We start from the raw sequence: 17,323 nt of genomic DNA on the forward strand, positions 1-17,323 counted from the left end.
GTAAAACCTTATACAAGAATATAACTTGAATCCAAACTCAACTCTTATATATCATTTCTCATCTCCCAAGAACTCTCTCTCCCCCCCATATATAAGGGGCATGTCATCCTTATGTGCTATTTTGTAGTATGCTAACCTCCACCTATTAATAAGATACATTATTTGACCAACACCCAAGTAATAACAGAAAATAATTGCTTTTTCCTAATATCATATATGAAATAAGAAATAATTTCTAATTTCTAAACTCATACAAATAGGAATAACTTGACAACTAATCCAAGTAACTAAACCATTAGGAAACTAGTTACTTATACACAAAATGAGAAACCTACCTAAAATAAATTAAATCAATTTCCTAACATATAACTTTAAGGAAATGTCTTTAATTACATTTCTAATTGATAAACATGATGTTTTAGCACACTTCAGAAAGAGCTTCATTGGGGAAACATCTAGTTTTCTTTTTCATATCTTCATTTTGCATGGGAAACAAGAGGAATGCTCTGCTCATGGTAGAAAAAATTGTCTGGATCAACTGCACCTTTAATAAGTGCCAGCCTCTCAAAGTTATTCTTGAAGTACATTGATCCCCATACCTTAGCTTCAAAGTAAGCAATCCCATAAACGTCATTTGAACCTATGTCAAGATCTTTGATGTTCACAATAGCACCTCTTGGTTCTTTTAAAATGTGAGGAGTCATGAACTCGCATAGCCCTTCTATCCATTTCATGTACTTCTATGAAGATCTACCAGAATTATCGTCCTTCCAGGTCACTACTTATGGGAGTTCATAAATCACACTTTTCCTGTATGGAAATGGAGTTTTCTGAGTCTGATATTTCGTTCATAATCCCACCATAAGGATGAAAGGTTATAATTGTAGGAAGTCTACTTCTGAACACCATTTCCACATCTCGTTGTTGTGGTTAACTTCCTGAGCAAGGAAATATTAGGAGAAAACAGAAAGGAAATAGAACAGATTGGAGAGAGAGAGAGAGAGAGAATGAAAGAGAGTGAAAGAATATGATCTGAATGGAGTAAGAATGAATTGATCTTCCAAAAACTGTCTGAACCAATACATCCTTCAGTTATTTATACAAGATTGTGCTTATTTGCATGCAGACGTCCAGCTAACAGAAAAGATTCCTTCTAACTAACTCCTCCAGCTAAGATGCCAGCCTGGCATAACTGACGAATGATCTGCTTGAATTATGCCAGGACACAACATTGCTTCCCTCTTCAAACAATCCTAGTCCCTAGGATTCAATTCTGGAAATTGCACTCGAATAAAGGACCAATCTTCCCAAGTGGAGTCATCCTTATTCAAATTCTCCCATTCAATCAACACTTGCTCAACCTCTTGACCCTTCCTGTAAATGACTCTCTTGTCTAGAATGGCCTTGGGAGCTACCTTGAATTCTCCTTCCGCAGTTGCCTCGGGAGGTGTAGGGTGGATTTGGCTCCCATTGGCAGACTTCTTGAGAAGAGAAACGTGGAACACAGGGTGCACTGAACATCCATCTGGCAACTTCAGTTTATAGGCCACTGACCCCACCTTCTGCTCAACCTGGTATGGTCCATAATACCTGGCAGACAACTTTAGGTTCCTTCTCAAAGCCACAGAAGATTGTCTGTACGGTTGTAGCTTTAGGTACACCCAATCTCCCTCCTCAAATTTCCTATCCGTCCTGCCCTTATCAGCCAATTGCTTCATTCTATTCTGTGCCTGCAACAAGTTTTCCTTGAGTAAGGTATTCCAGTTCACTCTTTCTCTGGACCAATCCTCTACTGCAGCAACTAGTGTCTGCGTAGGTGATAAAGTGAGTTGTGAAGGTCTGTATCCATAGAGGGCCTGAAAGGGAGTCATGGTCAGACTAGTGTGGTAGTTGGTGTTGTACCACCATTCAGCTGTAGGCAGCCACTTCTTCCACTTGCCTGGTTGTTAAATGCACATACTCCTAAGGTAAGTCTCCACACATCTATTGACTCTCTCTGTCTGGTCATCTGATTGAGGATGATATGCAGAAGAGAAGCTGAGTTTAGTGCCTAGCAATTTGAAGAGCTCCTGCCAGAAAATGCTGGTAAAAACCCTGTCAAAGGTTATCTGCAATGCTTTGAAATCAAATGTTAGGGGACTGTACAGGGGCGGAGGGAAGGGGGGGCCAGGGGGGGCAACCGACCCTCTTCCAATTGTTAAAAAAAAAAATTTCTAAGTAAAAAAAATTTTATTATTATATTTTGCCTCCCCAAAAATTAATCAAAAAATTTACTTTGCCCCCCCAAGGGCCCAAATAATAATATTTGAAAGTCCAAATAACAGAGAATTATTTTCTTAACGTATGGAGTGCAAAGAAAAGATAGCCAGACGCCAGTTAGTTAACTTGGCAATTGACTGCCACAATTCTTCTTCCTAAGTAGAAACGTCAAAGTAGAAAATAGAAACGTCAAAGGCTTGAGCCTTGAAGAACTTTCTCCTGTGAAGGCTTGAAGAAACTTTCTCCTGTGAAGACCTTCCCCCGCTGGCTAAGGATTGTACATTTGTACCATTGCATTTTGCATGGTCTAGCCGTCTAGGTAAATTTTTTTTTAACAATTGGAGGGGTATAAATTTTTTTTTTTTTTACTTAGAAATTTATTTAGTGAAATGTGGGTGTAAAAAAGTTCGCCCGCTAGTTGTTTGATGAATTGATCAAGAGGGACTTGTATTATTTTTCGTACTTGTAGCATTGAGTTTTATTGGGCAAATAACTTGTCGCATTGAGTTTTAGTTTTCTGCTTGTCATTTTACTGATTTCATTTTATCATTGCTTTATTTATCATGGTTTTCTAGATAGCAGGCAGTAAGACCTCCTGAATATTTGTTCCTCTAGAATTGCCTATCTTTGTTTCTCGACATTGTGCTGAGAATTTGCTATGCAATTTAAGGAGTTTAAATTGTACATATTTATTATGGTTGGTTTCCGTTTATACTTTATAGTAATGCTTGTTTAGACTATAGAAACTTTTACTGGCATGGATAGTTATTGATTATTTTTCGGATTACAGTAGTTGATGAGTTCAAGTAGGTGTTAGTTGTTCAAGTTCAACCGATTTAATAACAAGCTATGAAAACTTCCTTGAGATATGTTTGAAATGAGAACTTGTTCTGCTCTAATGGAGATCTTTTATCATTTGTTTGCATTTTATTATTGAATAATACTTTGTGCATGTCACTTATGTCTACTTAGGTTGCAAATGTTCTTGCTGCTTTTATTCCATCTCTATAGGCCATAATCAGCATTTCTCAATCAATTTTATTTCGATTATAGGTTGTTGTTTGTTGCAAATATAGTGGTAATGGCCAACAGGACAATTGATTCTTTTTTCAAGAAAAAATGTCTAGAACCAAGTGGAAGTGGTGAAATTCCTTGTCCTCTTCGTGATTCTTCTCCTAAGCATCAAACAAAGAAATTTTGTAGAGCTGAATCATTAGAGTTTGATATTTCATCCACAGAACGTGATCCTGGAAAGAGAAAATCCATTTGGGAATATCTAGAGTATCAAAGGGATGATGTACGGAGAGCATATATTAAGTTTGGGCCATACCAACCTGAGCTTCCGATTGAATCAATGGTTGTTGACAAGAAGGGCCGACGTTTCCTTTTCTCTTGGTATAAATTGTTTCTAGATTGGTTCGAATTTTCTCCAACAAAGAATGCTGCCTTTTGTTTTCCTTGCTCACTTTTTTCCAAGCCAACGGACCGTTTTGGATCAATGGCCTTCACAACTAGTGGATTTAGATCATGGAAGAAGGTAAATGATGGAAAAAATTGTGCTTTTTTAAATCACATTGGAAAAGATCCTAATTCATCACACAAAGTGGCAATGCAATGCTATCATGATTTGGGAAACTCATTGCAACATCTTGACAAAATTATTGAGAAGCAAAATTCTGAGCAGATTGCAAAAAATCGGTTGCAACTTCAAGTTTCCATAGATGCTGCAAAATGGTGTGCATTTCAAGCGGTGGCTTTTAGGGGTCATGATGAAAGTTTAGATTCTAACAATCGAGGTAATTTTATTGAGTTGATCAAGCATGTGTCTTCTTATAATGAAAAAGTGGCTGTTGTGGTTCTTGATAATGCTCCTCGAAATGCATCTTATACTTCTCCTACGATCCAAAAGGAGATATTGTCTATTTGGTCGATCAAGATACAAAAGCATATTCGAGAGGAGATTAGTTATTCAAAATTTTCTATACTTGTTGATGAGGCTCAAGATAGATCAAAAAGAGAGCAAATGGCTATTGTTCTTAGATTTGTGGACAAGCAAGGCTATATTCGAGAGAGATTTTTTGACATTGTTCATGTGCACGAAACCAATTCCTTGACTTTGAAGAAGGAGATATGTGATGTCCTTTCTCGCCATAATCTTACTGTGCAAAACATTCGTGGCCAAGGATATGATGGAGCTAGTAACATGCGTGGAGAATGGAATGGACTGCAAGCATTATTTATTCAGGAGTGCCCCTATGCATATTATATTCACTGTTTTGCTCATCGACTGCAATTAACATTGGTAGCAACATCTCAAGAGGTAATTCCTGTGGAACAATTCTTTACAAACTTATCTCTTCTTATAAATTTAGTTTCATCTTCTTGCAAACGGGTGGACCAACTTAGAGTTGCTAGAGCTACTAGAATTGCTAAATTGATTGCTATTGATGAACTTGAGACTGGTAGGGGTCAGAATCAGATGGGTACCTTAAAACGGCCAGGGACTACAAGATGGGGGTCTCATTTTAGTTCTATCTGTAGCTTATTCACAGAATATGAAGACATTTGCTATGTCCTAATTGATGTTATCAATTATAGAAATACATCAACTCAAAGAAGTGAAGCTGACAGAGTTTATGATTTCATGACATCCTTTGATTTTGTTCTTGTTATGCATATGATGAGGGACATTTTAGGATTTGCACAAGTACTTTCTCAAGCTTTACAATGCAAATCTCAAGATATTTTGAATGCCCTTAAATTGGTTTCAGTAACAAAGGATCGACTTCAAAGTTACAGAGATAATGGATGGAATGAATTGTTCACCAATGTAAAGACATTTTGTGATGCACGAAATATAGAGATGCCTGATATGAATGTCATTTATAAAGCAGGTCGAGGAAGAATTCGAAAACAAAATGATCCAATTACCATGGAGCATCACTACAGGATTGATGTGTTTTTGGCAACGGTTGATTCTCAAATACTTGAAATGAAGAATAGGTTTAAAGAAGATATAATAGAGTTGCTTATTCTTAGTTCAGCATTGCACCCCAAAGATAATTTTCAGGCTTTCAATATTGAACAAATTTGTCAACTTGCAAACAAGTTTTATTCAGCTGACTTCACAGATCAAGAGAAGTTGCACTTAAGAACTCAATTAGAGCTTTTCCAGATTGAGTTTTCCTGTAATTCTAAACTTCAAAATTTGTCATCACTTCAGGAGTTGTGCCAAGTGTTAGCGAAGACAAGAAATTCAATGTGCTATACTCTTATTGATAGATTGATTCGTCTTATTTTGACTCTTCCTGTTTCAACAGCTACAACAGAGCGTGCATTTTCTGCTATGAAAATCATCAAGACTTGTTTGCGTTCTAGGATGGAGGAAGACTTTCTTGCCAACTCTATGATAATGTATATTGAGAAAGAAATTGCTAGAACTTTTGATGTAAATTCAATCATTGATGACTTTGATAAAATTAAAAGTCGTCGTGCACAATTTCATATGTCTCACACAGTCAAATAGATTTGTAAATATGATGATATTTTTGTATATGTGAAGCGTATAAGTAATTTTCATTCTATATAAGGTTGTTTCTAATCTTGTGGTATATATGTTCACATTATTTTTTTTAAATATATTTTACTTTCATTGTTATAGACTCGCCCCCCCCCCCCAAAGTTAATTCCTAGCTCCGCCACTGGGACTGTATTTCTTCATCCAATTGACTCCAATTATCATGTCATAAGGTTCAAGTTCCAAAACAAATACATCATGCTCAAATTGGTGGCCTTGGATCTCCCACTTCATCTAAGGTACCCACTGATCGCAATGCAAGACCTTCCCATCTGCAATTTTGACTTTGAAAGGTCTATGTTTCCTGATTTTCTCAGGATATAATTGCGCAACCGCAGGTCGGATAAAACAGTTAGTACTCCCTCCATCCACTAAAACTGATAGCTGCTGGTTACCATACAGTCCTTGCATTTTGATGGTACTAGAAGATAACTCACCTGAGACCGAGTGTAGAGCCAGTACCACTGCTTGATCTGCACTGGTACCCCTATACTCTATGACCTCCTCCTCCTCTCCTTTATCTGCTTCCTCCTCATCTACTAGCAGCATGTGAAGCTCCTTGTTCTTACAAGTGTGTCCAGGGGAGAACTTCTCCCCACATTTAAAACACAAATGGTTGTCCCTCCTGTACTGAAATTCTGAAGGCGAGATTTTCTTAAAGACAGGCTGTGAATCACTCATTTTCTTAGTTTCTTCACTATTATTTGGCGGCATCCTCCTGTTCCCATTGGCACCAATGTGTCCCCCACTGAAACCAGATGGCAGCGGACTCCTGTAAGTTACTCTATTGTTTTTGGAGAGTGCTTCCAAGAGGTGTTCCTGCCACCTAGCCTTCTCAAAAGCTAGTTGAAGAGAGCCTGGTTTGTGCATTTTCACAGCAGACTTAATTTCATTCTTCAATCCACCCAAGAAGCAAGAAACGTAATAAGATTCTGACAAATTGGGAACTTTGGCCATCACTAATGCTCTTAGTTCCTCAAATCTCTCCTGGTAAGCTACTACAGATGAGGTTTGCTGCAGCTTGTTGAACTCCTCAATGGCATCATCCTCTCCCAGTTCTCTGAATCTTCTACAGAGTTCTTTCTTGAATTCGTTCCAACCAACTCCTCCCTTGTCTTTTTTGAAGTTCTGGTACCATAAATCAGCTCGCCCTTCCAAGTGCAGTTCTGCCATATCTACCTGGCTCTCTTCCGAGATTCTACAAAGGTGGAAGAATTTCTCGCACTTCCTCACCCAATCTCTAGGGTTGTTCCCATCAAATTGAGGAAATTCCAGCTTAGGAATAGCCACTGTGTAGTGATTCCTTGCTGTTACTCCACCACCAGTTCCCCCTTCACCCATTCTCCCAGCTTGAGTTCCACTGTTATGGTTAGGGCTCCCCAGAATCCACCTATCACCATGCACACCTCTCGCAAATGCACTGAACTGGTTATTCATATCAGCCATGAATGTTTTCATTTCCAGTCGATTGGCTTCCAATAGTGCCTTCACATCTTGGAAGGTATCTCCCACCTTTTCCTCCAATGCTGCCGTAGAGTCCAAAACGGTCTGGATCCGTGCTTCCTGTTTTCGCAGCTGTTCTTCGAAGCTCTTCATCCTCGTCCCTTCGGCCATGGCTAGTTGCCGCTGATAGTCCAAGGACCACCAGCTCTGATACCACTATTGTGGTTAACTTCCTGAGCAAGGAAATATTAGGAGAAAACAGAAAGGAAATAGAACAGATTGGAGAGAGAGAGAGAGAATGAAAGAGAGTGAAAGAATATGATCTGAATGGAGTAAGAATGAATTGATCTTCCAAAAACTGTCTGAACCAATACATCCTTCAGTTATTTATACATGATTGTGCTTATTTGCATGCAGACGTCCAGCTAACAGAAAAGATTCCTTCTAACTAACTCCTCCAGCTAAGATGCCAGCCTGGCATAACTGACGAATGATCTGCTTGAATTATGCCAGGACACAACACTCATCTACTGCTTTATAAGGTAGAGGTTTATGAACTAAGTCCGACTTGCTTTTGAAGAGATAATTAGGTACTGGTTGTATCCTATTCTTAAGGGCTTCTATAGTTTCTCCTCTTTGATACTTAGAAAAATGGAGTACGGTTTCAATCCAACTCATCTCAAAGCAATCTTCTTTTCTTAATCGCATTTCAGGGAAGCTTTTCTCCATCACTTTAAGAAGCTAATCGGCTTTGCCAAGGAATAATGACTGAAACATTGCTTTTGTTGCAGTTCCATTTCCAGATGATACGGTTATGAAAATCAGTAGATCTTCACTTAGCTTGTGTGTTATGCCCTGCCATTTGTCGATAAGATCTACGGTGCCTTGCTCATAAGTCTTGGATATTTGGAAAATAGTGACTACAGGTGGAACATGCACGAGCTTGATTTTCCACGCAAGGATAACCCCAAAACTTGCTCCTCCACCTCCTCTAATGGCCCAAAAAAGATCAGTTCCCATCGATTCCCAGTCAAGAATTCAACCATTTACATTAACCATGATTGCATCAATGACATTATCAGCAGCCAGTTCATACTTTCTGATCAGGTTACCTACACCACCACCACTGAAGCGTCCACCAACACCAACGCCTGGGTAGTTCCCAGTAGGAAAGGCATGAGCACAACTTTTCTCAGCAATGGAATACTGCAATTCGCCAAATGTTGCACCAGACTAAACCCAAGCACTATTTCCTCCAATATCAACGCTAATTGACCTAAGATTTCGATCAAGTATGATGAATGGAAATTCAGATCTATAGGATGTGCCCTTGAAATCATGGCCGCCACTTCGAATCCTCATTTGTACTCCATCTCGTTTGCAACATATGACTGTTGCTTGAACGTGAGAGTATTTTAGAGGAATGATTATTGCCAAAGGTTTTGCTTTTGTGCTTGATACAGAGAACCTAAGATTTTGGATTGAAGATTTCATGATGGGTAAATAAGAAGAGTTGTTGGGGAGATAAAGAACATTCAGCACTGAGATGTTTGATGAGAAGTTATTGACAGAAAGGCAATGCATGAAGCTATCAGGAAGCGAACTTGAGTATGATGATGGAATTAGTAAGGAAAACAAGGCAGTGAATGACAGAACTTTCAAACATTTCTATCACCATTTCTGTGATATTCTGAATTATGATTCCCCTCAGACACAATGTAGACTTAAAAAAGCTATGAATTGCTCGTCTTATTTTTATCCATTACAATTGACCGAGACTGATTGTCATATAAATTAAGAAATACATGCAAAGTTGGCCTGCAGGCCCGCTTTAAAAAAAAAAGAAGCTGTATTCTCTCTCTTGCATTGTAAGAAATCGTGATTGTAAGACTTATTCTCAAGTGAAGACACTAGCTAGCTCCGAATACGCAGTTCTGGTCATCTAAGATTTTTTGCATTCCCAATCTTGTATCAATTAAATATACAAGTCTGCCCATTTAATATAATTTTGTTAATTTGGGGCTCTCTTATGTAGTCAACTTGGGACAAAACTTATGGTAGTTTTAAACTTAATAACTAGGCAGACTTGTTCTTTGCTCAAAACATATATGCAGTCAATGTTTTTTTTTTTTTTTGGAATGTCTTTTACGAAAGAGCCATTTATTTTGTCCTTCTTTCAGGGTTGCCTCCGGCAATAAAGAGCCAAATATCGAACTTGTAGAACCTTTGATGTAGTCTCACCAAGGAACCATGCATATTAAGGTTAATATCTATTATTGTCTCATTTAATTTAGCTTATAGCTTTTATGTGATCTCGTCAACTCATATTATGTTGCTTGATTTTTTTGCCTGCCAAATTCCGTGACCAATCTGTCATTAAATACATACATTACTAGTTATCAACTCATTTCGCCTTTAGAATCATTTGCTTCGAAGTCTTTCATGTGGGCTTATGTTAAATAAGCCTTAAAAATGTACAAAACCTGAATTAGAATGTGTTTGAAAGCATGATGATTAAGTGGTTTCAATATGACATCTATCCCTCATTCTTTGTTTTGGTTCTTTGGCTACATGCACTTAGGACACAACACAGAATGTAAGCCAATTTTATTTTGTCCCACAAAAGTTGTAAATTCTCTATGCTAAAGTATCAGCAACTTAAAAGATTAAGTTTAAGTGCTGAATTGAATTATCAAACAAACCCTAAATAGTTTCAATACTCATTCTTTGTAAATTCTCTATGCTACAACTTAGAAGATAAAAAGAATGCTAGAACTTTATACTAATCCCTAATTTTTGTATCTTTATTGTGTACCTTTGGCGTATAGAATAGAAAATTTTGGTCACTTCCTTACAAAAGGTCGGATGTTCAAATCTAATTGCTAATATAAGGATGTGTTGATAGACAATACGTACCGGTAAGGCTGTGTTGGTGGTCAATCTGTAAAAATTCTTGTAGACAATCCATGGTTTCGGAAGCATGCCCTAACCGACGGTGTTGATTAAAGCCAACCCTATCCAAACTTTTTGGTACCAAAATATTTTGTTTATTTACTTGAATTCTCCAACTTTGTCCTTAGGAAACAATAAAAAAGGTGGCGAGTATGTTTTCCCTTTTTTTTTTGTAAGCCTTTCAATATTTTGTGGTCAATTTCACTCTTTCATTTTTTTTAAGTATTGACTTGGAACATTTAATAGACTCAAATCTAGTAACTTTTAATTCAACAACTCTTCATCAGAAGGGTTCTTGTCGTCATGACGCGCCCGCGTCACCAGGATGCATGGTAATGAACAATTTCCAAACTCCCCATCAGAAGGGTTTCCACCCTTATGGCGCGCCCGCGTCAACCTAGCACGTGGTAACTTTGAACTCGATAGACATTCATCAGAAGGGTTCTTGCCTTCTTGACATGTCTACATCATGTTCAAGGAAAAGGTAAGTATTTAAAAAAAATTAAAAATTTAAAAAAATATATTAAAAAATAACAAATATTAAAAAAAATTTCGTTTACGATTAAATTTTTAAAGTTCAAATTTTAAAATTTGAATTTAAAATTACAAAAAAAAAATCGCAACCTTTCTTTTCTTTTTCTTCTTTCTTTCTTTTTCTTTCTTTCTCTTTTCTTCCTTTCTTTCTCCCCTATTTCTCTTGGTTCTCTCTCGCACGAAATCCACAAAGCCGCCGCCGTCCTTCTCGTGTCTGCCACCATCACGCCGCCGTCTCTCTCTTTCCCCTACCACTCATCTCACTCCTCGCCTTGCACCGCCATCCTGCATACACCAATGCGTACTACAACTCTCAATCTCCCTCGACCTACTGCCGCCACTGTCGCAACGTGACTTGCGGCGCCTGCTGCACTGCTGAGTCCCGAACCAGGTCGCCGTCCCAGCTGACTGCCACATCGCTCGCGGTGTCGACAGCTACCCACACGACACCTCTTTCTCGCCTCTATCGCGTCGCTGCCATCACCGCACACGCCATCCTCCTCACCAAGCCGCGTGCCATCCTCGTGCTTTAGGGACCCATTTGGTTGGGAGTCGCCGTCACTGCCACCCAGATCGAGATGCAAGTCGATGTCCTATTTCTCCCAACCTGCTACTTCTCTCGTCGCATATCGCTTCTATTAGTCGTCAGTGTGGAGGTATTCACCCTTCTCAACTCTTAACTGATTGTTTGAAGCATCAATTGTAGGGATTGATTGTTGGACTCACTTGAGGATTCCTCTACTGCATTATTACTTGATTGAGTCGAATTGAATTGCTGAAAGTTATCTGAATATTGATTCAATTGCTGACTTATGTGGGTATTTGTTGAGCTTTTGTTGGCTCAAATGTGCATCTAACTATTCAATTGAGAGACAACAGCCTTGTTCAATTGATTGTTGCAATAGCCATAGTTGCTACAACTGTTTTACAGGGTTCATATATTTGCTGGAAAGTTTGTTTCTCTTGTTAATTGGGTTGATAATTGGAGACAATGGTTAGGCCGAGGTCTACCTCCACATCTAGAAACCCTAACACTCAACCCACTCCACCTCAACCCACCATTCTTGTGAATGAACCTACCAACCAACCTTCCTCTTTGGGTGTGTGAACACATCTAGATAGGCGTAAGGGTGTCCATGTTGCTACACCTTCTCACTTTGGGGATCATCTGAACTTCACAAGGGCCACCGATAAGCAGTGATATGTTGTGTGCTCCGAGTGGCTTATCATCTCCTGCAAATGTTGTGAAAAACTTGTCATGGGTGCACTGGGCATAAGGGAAGAGGTTGAGCGGATATTTACCGCCATTGGTTGGCGACCTTATCTTAAAATTTTCTGTTGCGTCTTTGTCGAACTGGTTAGGGAGTTTTACTCTACTTTGAGTTTGACTTGCCTACGGGGTATACTGTCGATACCCCAAATGTGATTCATTTTCGTCTAATGGGTCAAGAGTTCAATTTTCCCATTACTCAGTTCAATTTGGCATTTGGATTCATTACTCGGGAGTATGTTGAGATGAGGGGGTACGCTGAGAGTGCTTGTGACTACATAGAACCATTTTTCTCTCACTACCACGATATTTGGAAGGAAATGTTTGTCGACGGGGACCGTTACGACTCTTGTTTGGTTAGAATAGGGTTTCTCTAAATTTTAAAGCAATTGCGAAATTGAATTCTACAGTCGTACTTTTTTTTTTTTAAATAAAAAACTTTATTAATATAAATAATAGAAAGAGCAGGACCAAGAAATACAATGTCAACCTGGGTAACCACCCCTTACCGGCCTAGCCACTCCTCTCCTCCTAACTGAAGGTATGCCAGCCTTGTCTAACCGAGTTTCTCCCCGCGCCAAACGAGGAAGTTCACTGAGCTGATTGTAAATGGTGATATGCGGGTGGGTGTCCGACGCACCCACGTTTGCTAGACAGTCTGCCACCCTGTTTGCTTCTCTGTAACAATGGGCCACATGCGTCACATCTGCAACCATGCCCCAGATCTCTTCCACCTCTCTTCGTATCCTCTACGGGCACAGCAGACGACGCTGGAGAATCCCCACCAGGACCAAGGAATCGACCTGTATACTGACGTTGGTAAACCCCTTCTGCCCGCACAAACGTAGCCCCGTTACCAGTGCCAAAGCTTCTGCCCGCAGACTCGATGCTTCCCCAAAGTACGCCGAGAAGGCAAAACAGAGAGACCCCGCTGCATCCCGTAATATCCCTCTGCCACCACTCACTCTTGGATTCCCCTTGGAACACCCATCTGTGTTTAGCGTTAGCAAATGAGCTGCCGTCGCCTTCCATCCCACTACCTGATACCTAAAACGGGGTGCTTGATGTCGAGACCACTCATATAACTGGGGCATCGTAAGTAATTCCAACCGCTGGCCGAACTGAGCCTCCACCACGGCCTTCACGTCGATAAGCACGTCACGACAAACTCTTGACACACACATTTGAATACCTTCAAAGTGCGCTTTATTCTGAGCCTTCCAGATGTGCCAACAAATGAAAACGGGCAAAATAGTGAACACAACCTGTCGTCTCTTCGACCTGGGCTTCGACACCCACCAAGACATCATCCATGCTCGAACATCTGAACCATGTCGAGCAATCCCGCAGATGTTACCGAAATAGCTCCAAACTTCCATCGCAACTTTCCCGGCCGAGAATACATGCTCCAGCAGCTCCACCGCCCCCTCAGGGCAGCATAAACACTTCGAAGCCAACTGGACGCCCACCCTCCACAAGGCATCAGTTATAGGCAGCTTTCCGATAAGCAGCCGCAGCATGATGAACGAAATCTTCAACGGGATTTGAGGATGCCAAACCTGACCGTGGATCACTGAAACCGCGCTAGCCTGATGGACATTGTCAAATGCAGATGCTAACGTGAACCTTCCTGAAGCTGTCGAACTCCAGAACACCTCATCCTGCCCTTCTCCCCTCGGAACTGGATGATGCTTTATCTGATAGGTGAGATGCCTCGGGAGAAATTGGCCAAGCGCCTGGACATCCCATTCCCCATTTATGACGAAATCCCTGAAGGTGACTGTTTGGTGTACCGGAACCTTAATAAACAGGCCTCCATCGCCAAGCCAATTATCATACCAGAAGTGACAAGTCCCCCCGTTCACCATCCAAACCATGCCCACCTCTACCTGACGACTGATATTTAACATTCGCCGCCAAGTCGGTGAATCAGAGCTTCTCAACTCCACCTGGCAGGGGTGGAGACCCCTGCAATACTTTGCTCGGATATAGTCTGCCCAAAGCGATGTACCTGTCCGAAAATTCCACCATAGTTTGCACGAGAAAGCTTCGTATACATCCCAAAGCCTCCTGAACCCCGCACCCCCCTCCTCAACCGGGAGGCATAACTGAGACCATCTAATCCAATGAAGCTTCTTTCCTTCCCCTGTAGCTCCCCATAAGAAGTTTGCGCAAGCCTGTTCAATTCGCTTAAAAACTGACACGGAACACACCGCAGCCGACAATAAATGCACCGGGATAGATGAGAGCACATGCTTTATCAACACTAACCTGCCCCCCTGTGATAACATCCTAGATTTCCACGAAATGATCCGAGCTACCACTGCCTGACACACTTCTCCAAAGTATGCAGCTCTGCATCTACCCGTGTACAACGGGAAACCAAGATAGCGAATCGGAAACTCCTGCCGCGTAAAGTACGTAATCCGCTCAATAACCCGTCGTCTAGCTGGTGAAGTACCCCTGTGGACCATGTAACCACTCTTATGATCATTTACCAGTTGGCCTGAGGATTGCTGGTATGCCTCGAGCACTTGCATAGTACGCTTCAAGGCCGGAGCCGACCCATTGGTAAAGATGAGCACGTCATCCGCGAAAGCAAGGTGCGTCACAGCAGGACAACTTGGGAAGCCTCTATACCCGATATGCTGAAAGGCTAGGGCATTTAACCCCCGCGACAACATTTCCGACCCAATAATGAACAAAACTGGGGACAACGGGTCCCCCTGACGTAATCCCCCACTTGATTTGAAAAACCCGTGAGACTTACCATTAATAATAATGGAGAACCAGACATTGGAGATGAGCCTCCATACCAGATCAATCACCGTCTCCCCAAACCCAAACGCACGCAACATGAAAATAATGTGCCCCCAGGACATCTGATCATAAGCCTTAGTCATGTCCAGTTTTAACGCTACGTTTCCCCCTCGCACCTTCTTACCAATACCCCTTATCAATTCTTGAGCCAGCAAATAATTATCTGTTATAGACCGGCCTTTAACAAATCTCGTCTGCTGGGGGGAAATAAATTTCGACACTACCGAGGCCAGCCGACCCACCAAAATCCTTGACAAGACCTTGTTAAAGAAATTGCAGAGGCTGATCGGTCTGAACTTCGAGAAATCCTGGGGATTCGCCTGTTTAGGGATCAGCACTATCGAGGTGGAAGTAATGAACTTAGGCAACTCACTTCCACAGAAAAAACTCAGCACTGCTCTGTGAACGTCCTGGGCAATGATATCCCACGCGAACGTGAAAAACTTGCCTGTGAAGCCGTCCGGGTCAGCAGCGCTCTCGCCGTCCATGTCAAACACTATTCGTCGAACTTCCTCCATGTCTGGGGCCTCTGCTAACAAAGCGTTATCAGCAGTCGAAACTATTGGCGGGATTAAATGTCCCAAGTCCCCCGGATTGAAATCCAAAGACCCTGAGAAAAGATCGGAAAAATACTCGACCGCCTCCCTTGCTATATCTTTGTCCCTGTCCACCCATGTCCCCGCTGTTGTCTTCACCCGATGAATCGCTCCTTGTACTCTCCTTTGCTTGACCACCGCATGAAAATACCTCGTGTTTCTATCCCCAGCACTGAGCCACTTGACCCACGCTTTTTGCCTCCAAAACTGTTCCTCAATCGTCAGAGCCCGATTTAATTCTGCTTGCGCTTGATGTATCTCCTCGTTCTCCCCATTAGAGCCTCCATATCTCGTGTCACCCTCTAGCCTTTCCAGTCGATCCTCCGCTTCGTTAACAGCCGACCCAATGTTACCGAAATGCAGTTTATTCCAGTGCTGAATCGCCCTCCGAGTTGCAAGTAACTTTGAACACAACACTCGTAGTGGTGACCCTTGAGTCGTCGGTTCCCAAGCTCCTCTAATGACCTCCAGTAGGCGTGGTTGGGATGTCCATGCATTCAAAAAACGGAATGGCCGCGGCCCATTATCAAGCCTTGAAGAAAAGGACACTTTCAGAGGAGCATGATCCGACGGGTGTCTCGGAAGATGCACAACTGAGATTACCGATGACCCCTCAGCCCATGCCCCATTAATAAGCATCCTATCTAGCCGCTTCCAAATTCTTGCCCTACCTCTCCGGTTATTGCACCATGTGAAACTCTGGCCTGAGAACCCAACATCGAAAACCTCGGCCTCCTCCATGAAAGCCAAGAACTCTAAACCTTCAGAAACCGAAAAAGGCCTCCCCCCTCGCTTCTCATTTGCACCCACAATAACGTTAAAATCCCCCCCAATGAACCAAGGCAGTGATGAAGGCTTATCAGATAAAAGTTTCTCCCATAAGCCCCTCCGTCCCTCAACTGAGCACAGCGCATGCACAAATGAGAAAACCATCGGTCTCGGAAGCCATGGGTGATGAATATGCAGCGAAATGTGCTGTGAGGAAGAGCCCACCACCGAACAAACGAAAGGGGAACTATAAAAAATCCACAAATCCTCGGACTCATTTACAAGAGCATAATCAAAGGATAATTTCAAACGAATAGACTCCAATCTAGAAGCATCCAATTTTGGCTCAGAAATGGCCACAAACTGAACACCGTGCTGCCGAACAATGTGTTTCAAGCGTCGTAAATTGGGAGGTTTAGACACTCCTCTAATATTCCACATCAGGGCATTAATCATAACAACATACCTGGGATGAGCTAATGTTGGTATTTAAGGACCGTAATTGTCTGTCCGATTTGAACCGAGCACGCAAGCCTTTCCCTTTTCTTCTTTTGCCACTCTTGACCTCCTCCACAAGAGGATCAACATTTAACTCCACAAGAGAGGTATTCGGACTTGTCTCACGCCTAAACACAAACCTTGGCGACAAGTTGCCTGCCACCTGCGGTAGCTCCATCCCACTCCCTTCTGCACTGTCATCACTCTCCTCCATAGAGGATGACTCGTCCTCTGCGACCATCACATCCCTAGTCCTCCCGTCCCCAGATAACTCAATGCAAATGCTGTCAACAAGTCTCAGATCCTGTAAGGCCTCTTTCCCATGCAGCAACCCCCCCATTGATTTTTCCGATGCAGCCCCCTGGGACTCCACAGCAGTCCCCGTGATCTCATATGTAACTGCCAGAGCCTTGTCCCGTGGCTGATTTTCACCTTCCACTCGAGCCAAATCCTGCGTACCCACAGTCTGACGGACATCCTGGCCCCCCACCAACCGTCCGTTCAAAGAAACCGCCGAACCCACCTCCCTCTCCTCTTCGCATACAAGCACAGCCAGGCGGTCAATTTCTTTCTCTGCCGCCATTTGTATAGCCTCGTCGACTATCT

The 17,323-nt window shown here is 41.9% G+C and overlaps 3 protein-coding genes across 3 annotated transcripts; 1 reads left to right on the forward strand and 2 right to left on the reverse strand.

Moving 5' to 3' along the window:
- Positions 1-1,253: 1,253 nt before the first annotated feature.
- LOC113687420 (uncharacterized) lies at positions 1,254-1,871 on the reverse strand. Its single transcript, XM_027205032.1, has one exon. The coding sequence runs from the start codon at positions 1,869-1,871 to the stop codon at positions 1,254-1,256; it is 618 nt and encodes a 205-aa protein (XP_027060833.1).
- Positions 1,872-3,340: 1,469 nt separating this feature from the next.
- LOC140007040 (uncharacterized) lies at positions 3,341-5,785 on the forward strand. Its single transcript, XM_072049729.1, has one exon. It carries the CDS (start codon positions 3,341-3,343, stop codon positions 5,783-5,785), a length of 2,445 nt encoding a protein of 814 aa, XP_071905830.1.
- A 6,999-nt stretch (positions 5,786-12,784) lies between these two features.
- LOC113687421 (uncharacterized) lies at positions 12,785-17,300 on the reverse strand. The gene is made up of 2 exons (XM_027205033.1): positions 16,686-17,300; positions 12,785-16,594 (listed from the first exon to the last, which is right to left on the reverse strand). Exons 1-2 carry the CDS (start codon positions 17,298-17,300, stop codon positions 12,785-12,787), a joined length of 4,425 nt encoding a protein of 1,474 aa, XP_027060834.1.
- Positions 17,301-17,323: the final 23 nt, after the last annotated feature.

The sequence above is a fragment of the Coffea arabica genome, chromosome 5e (assembly GCF_036785885.1).
Source record: "Coffea arabica cultivar ET-39 chromosome 5e, Coffea Arabica ET-39 HiFi, whole genome shotgun sequence".
NCBI lineage: Eukaryota > Viridiplantae > Streptophyta > Magnoliopsida > Gentianales > Rubiaceae > Coffea > Coffea arabica.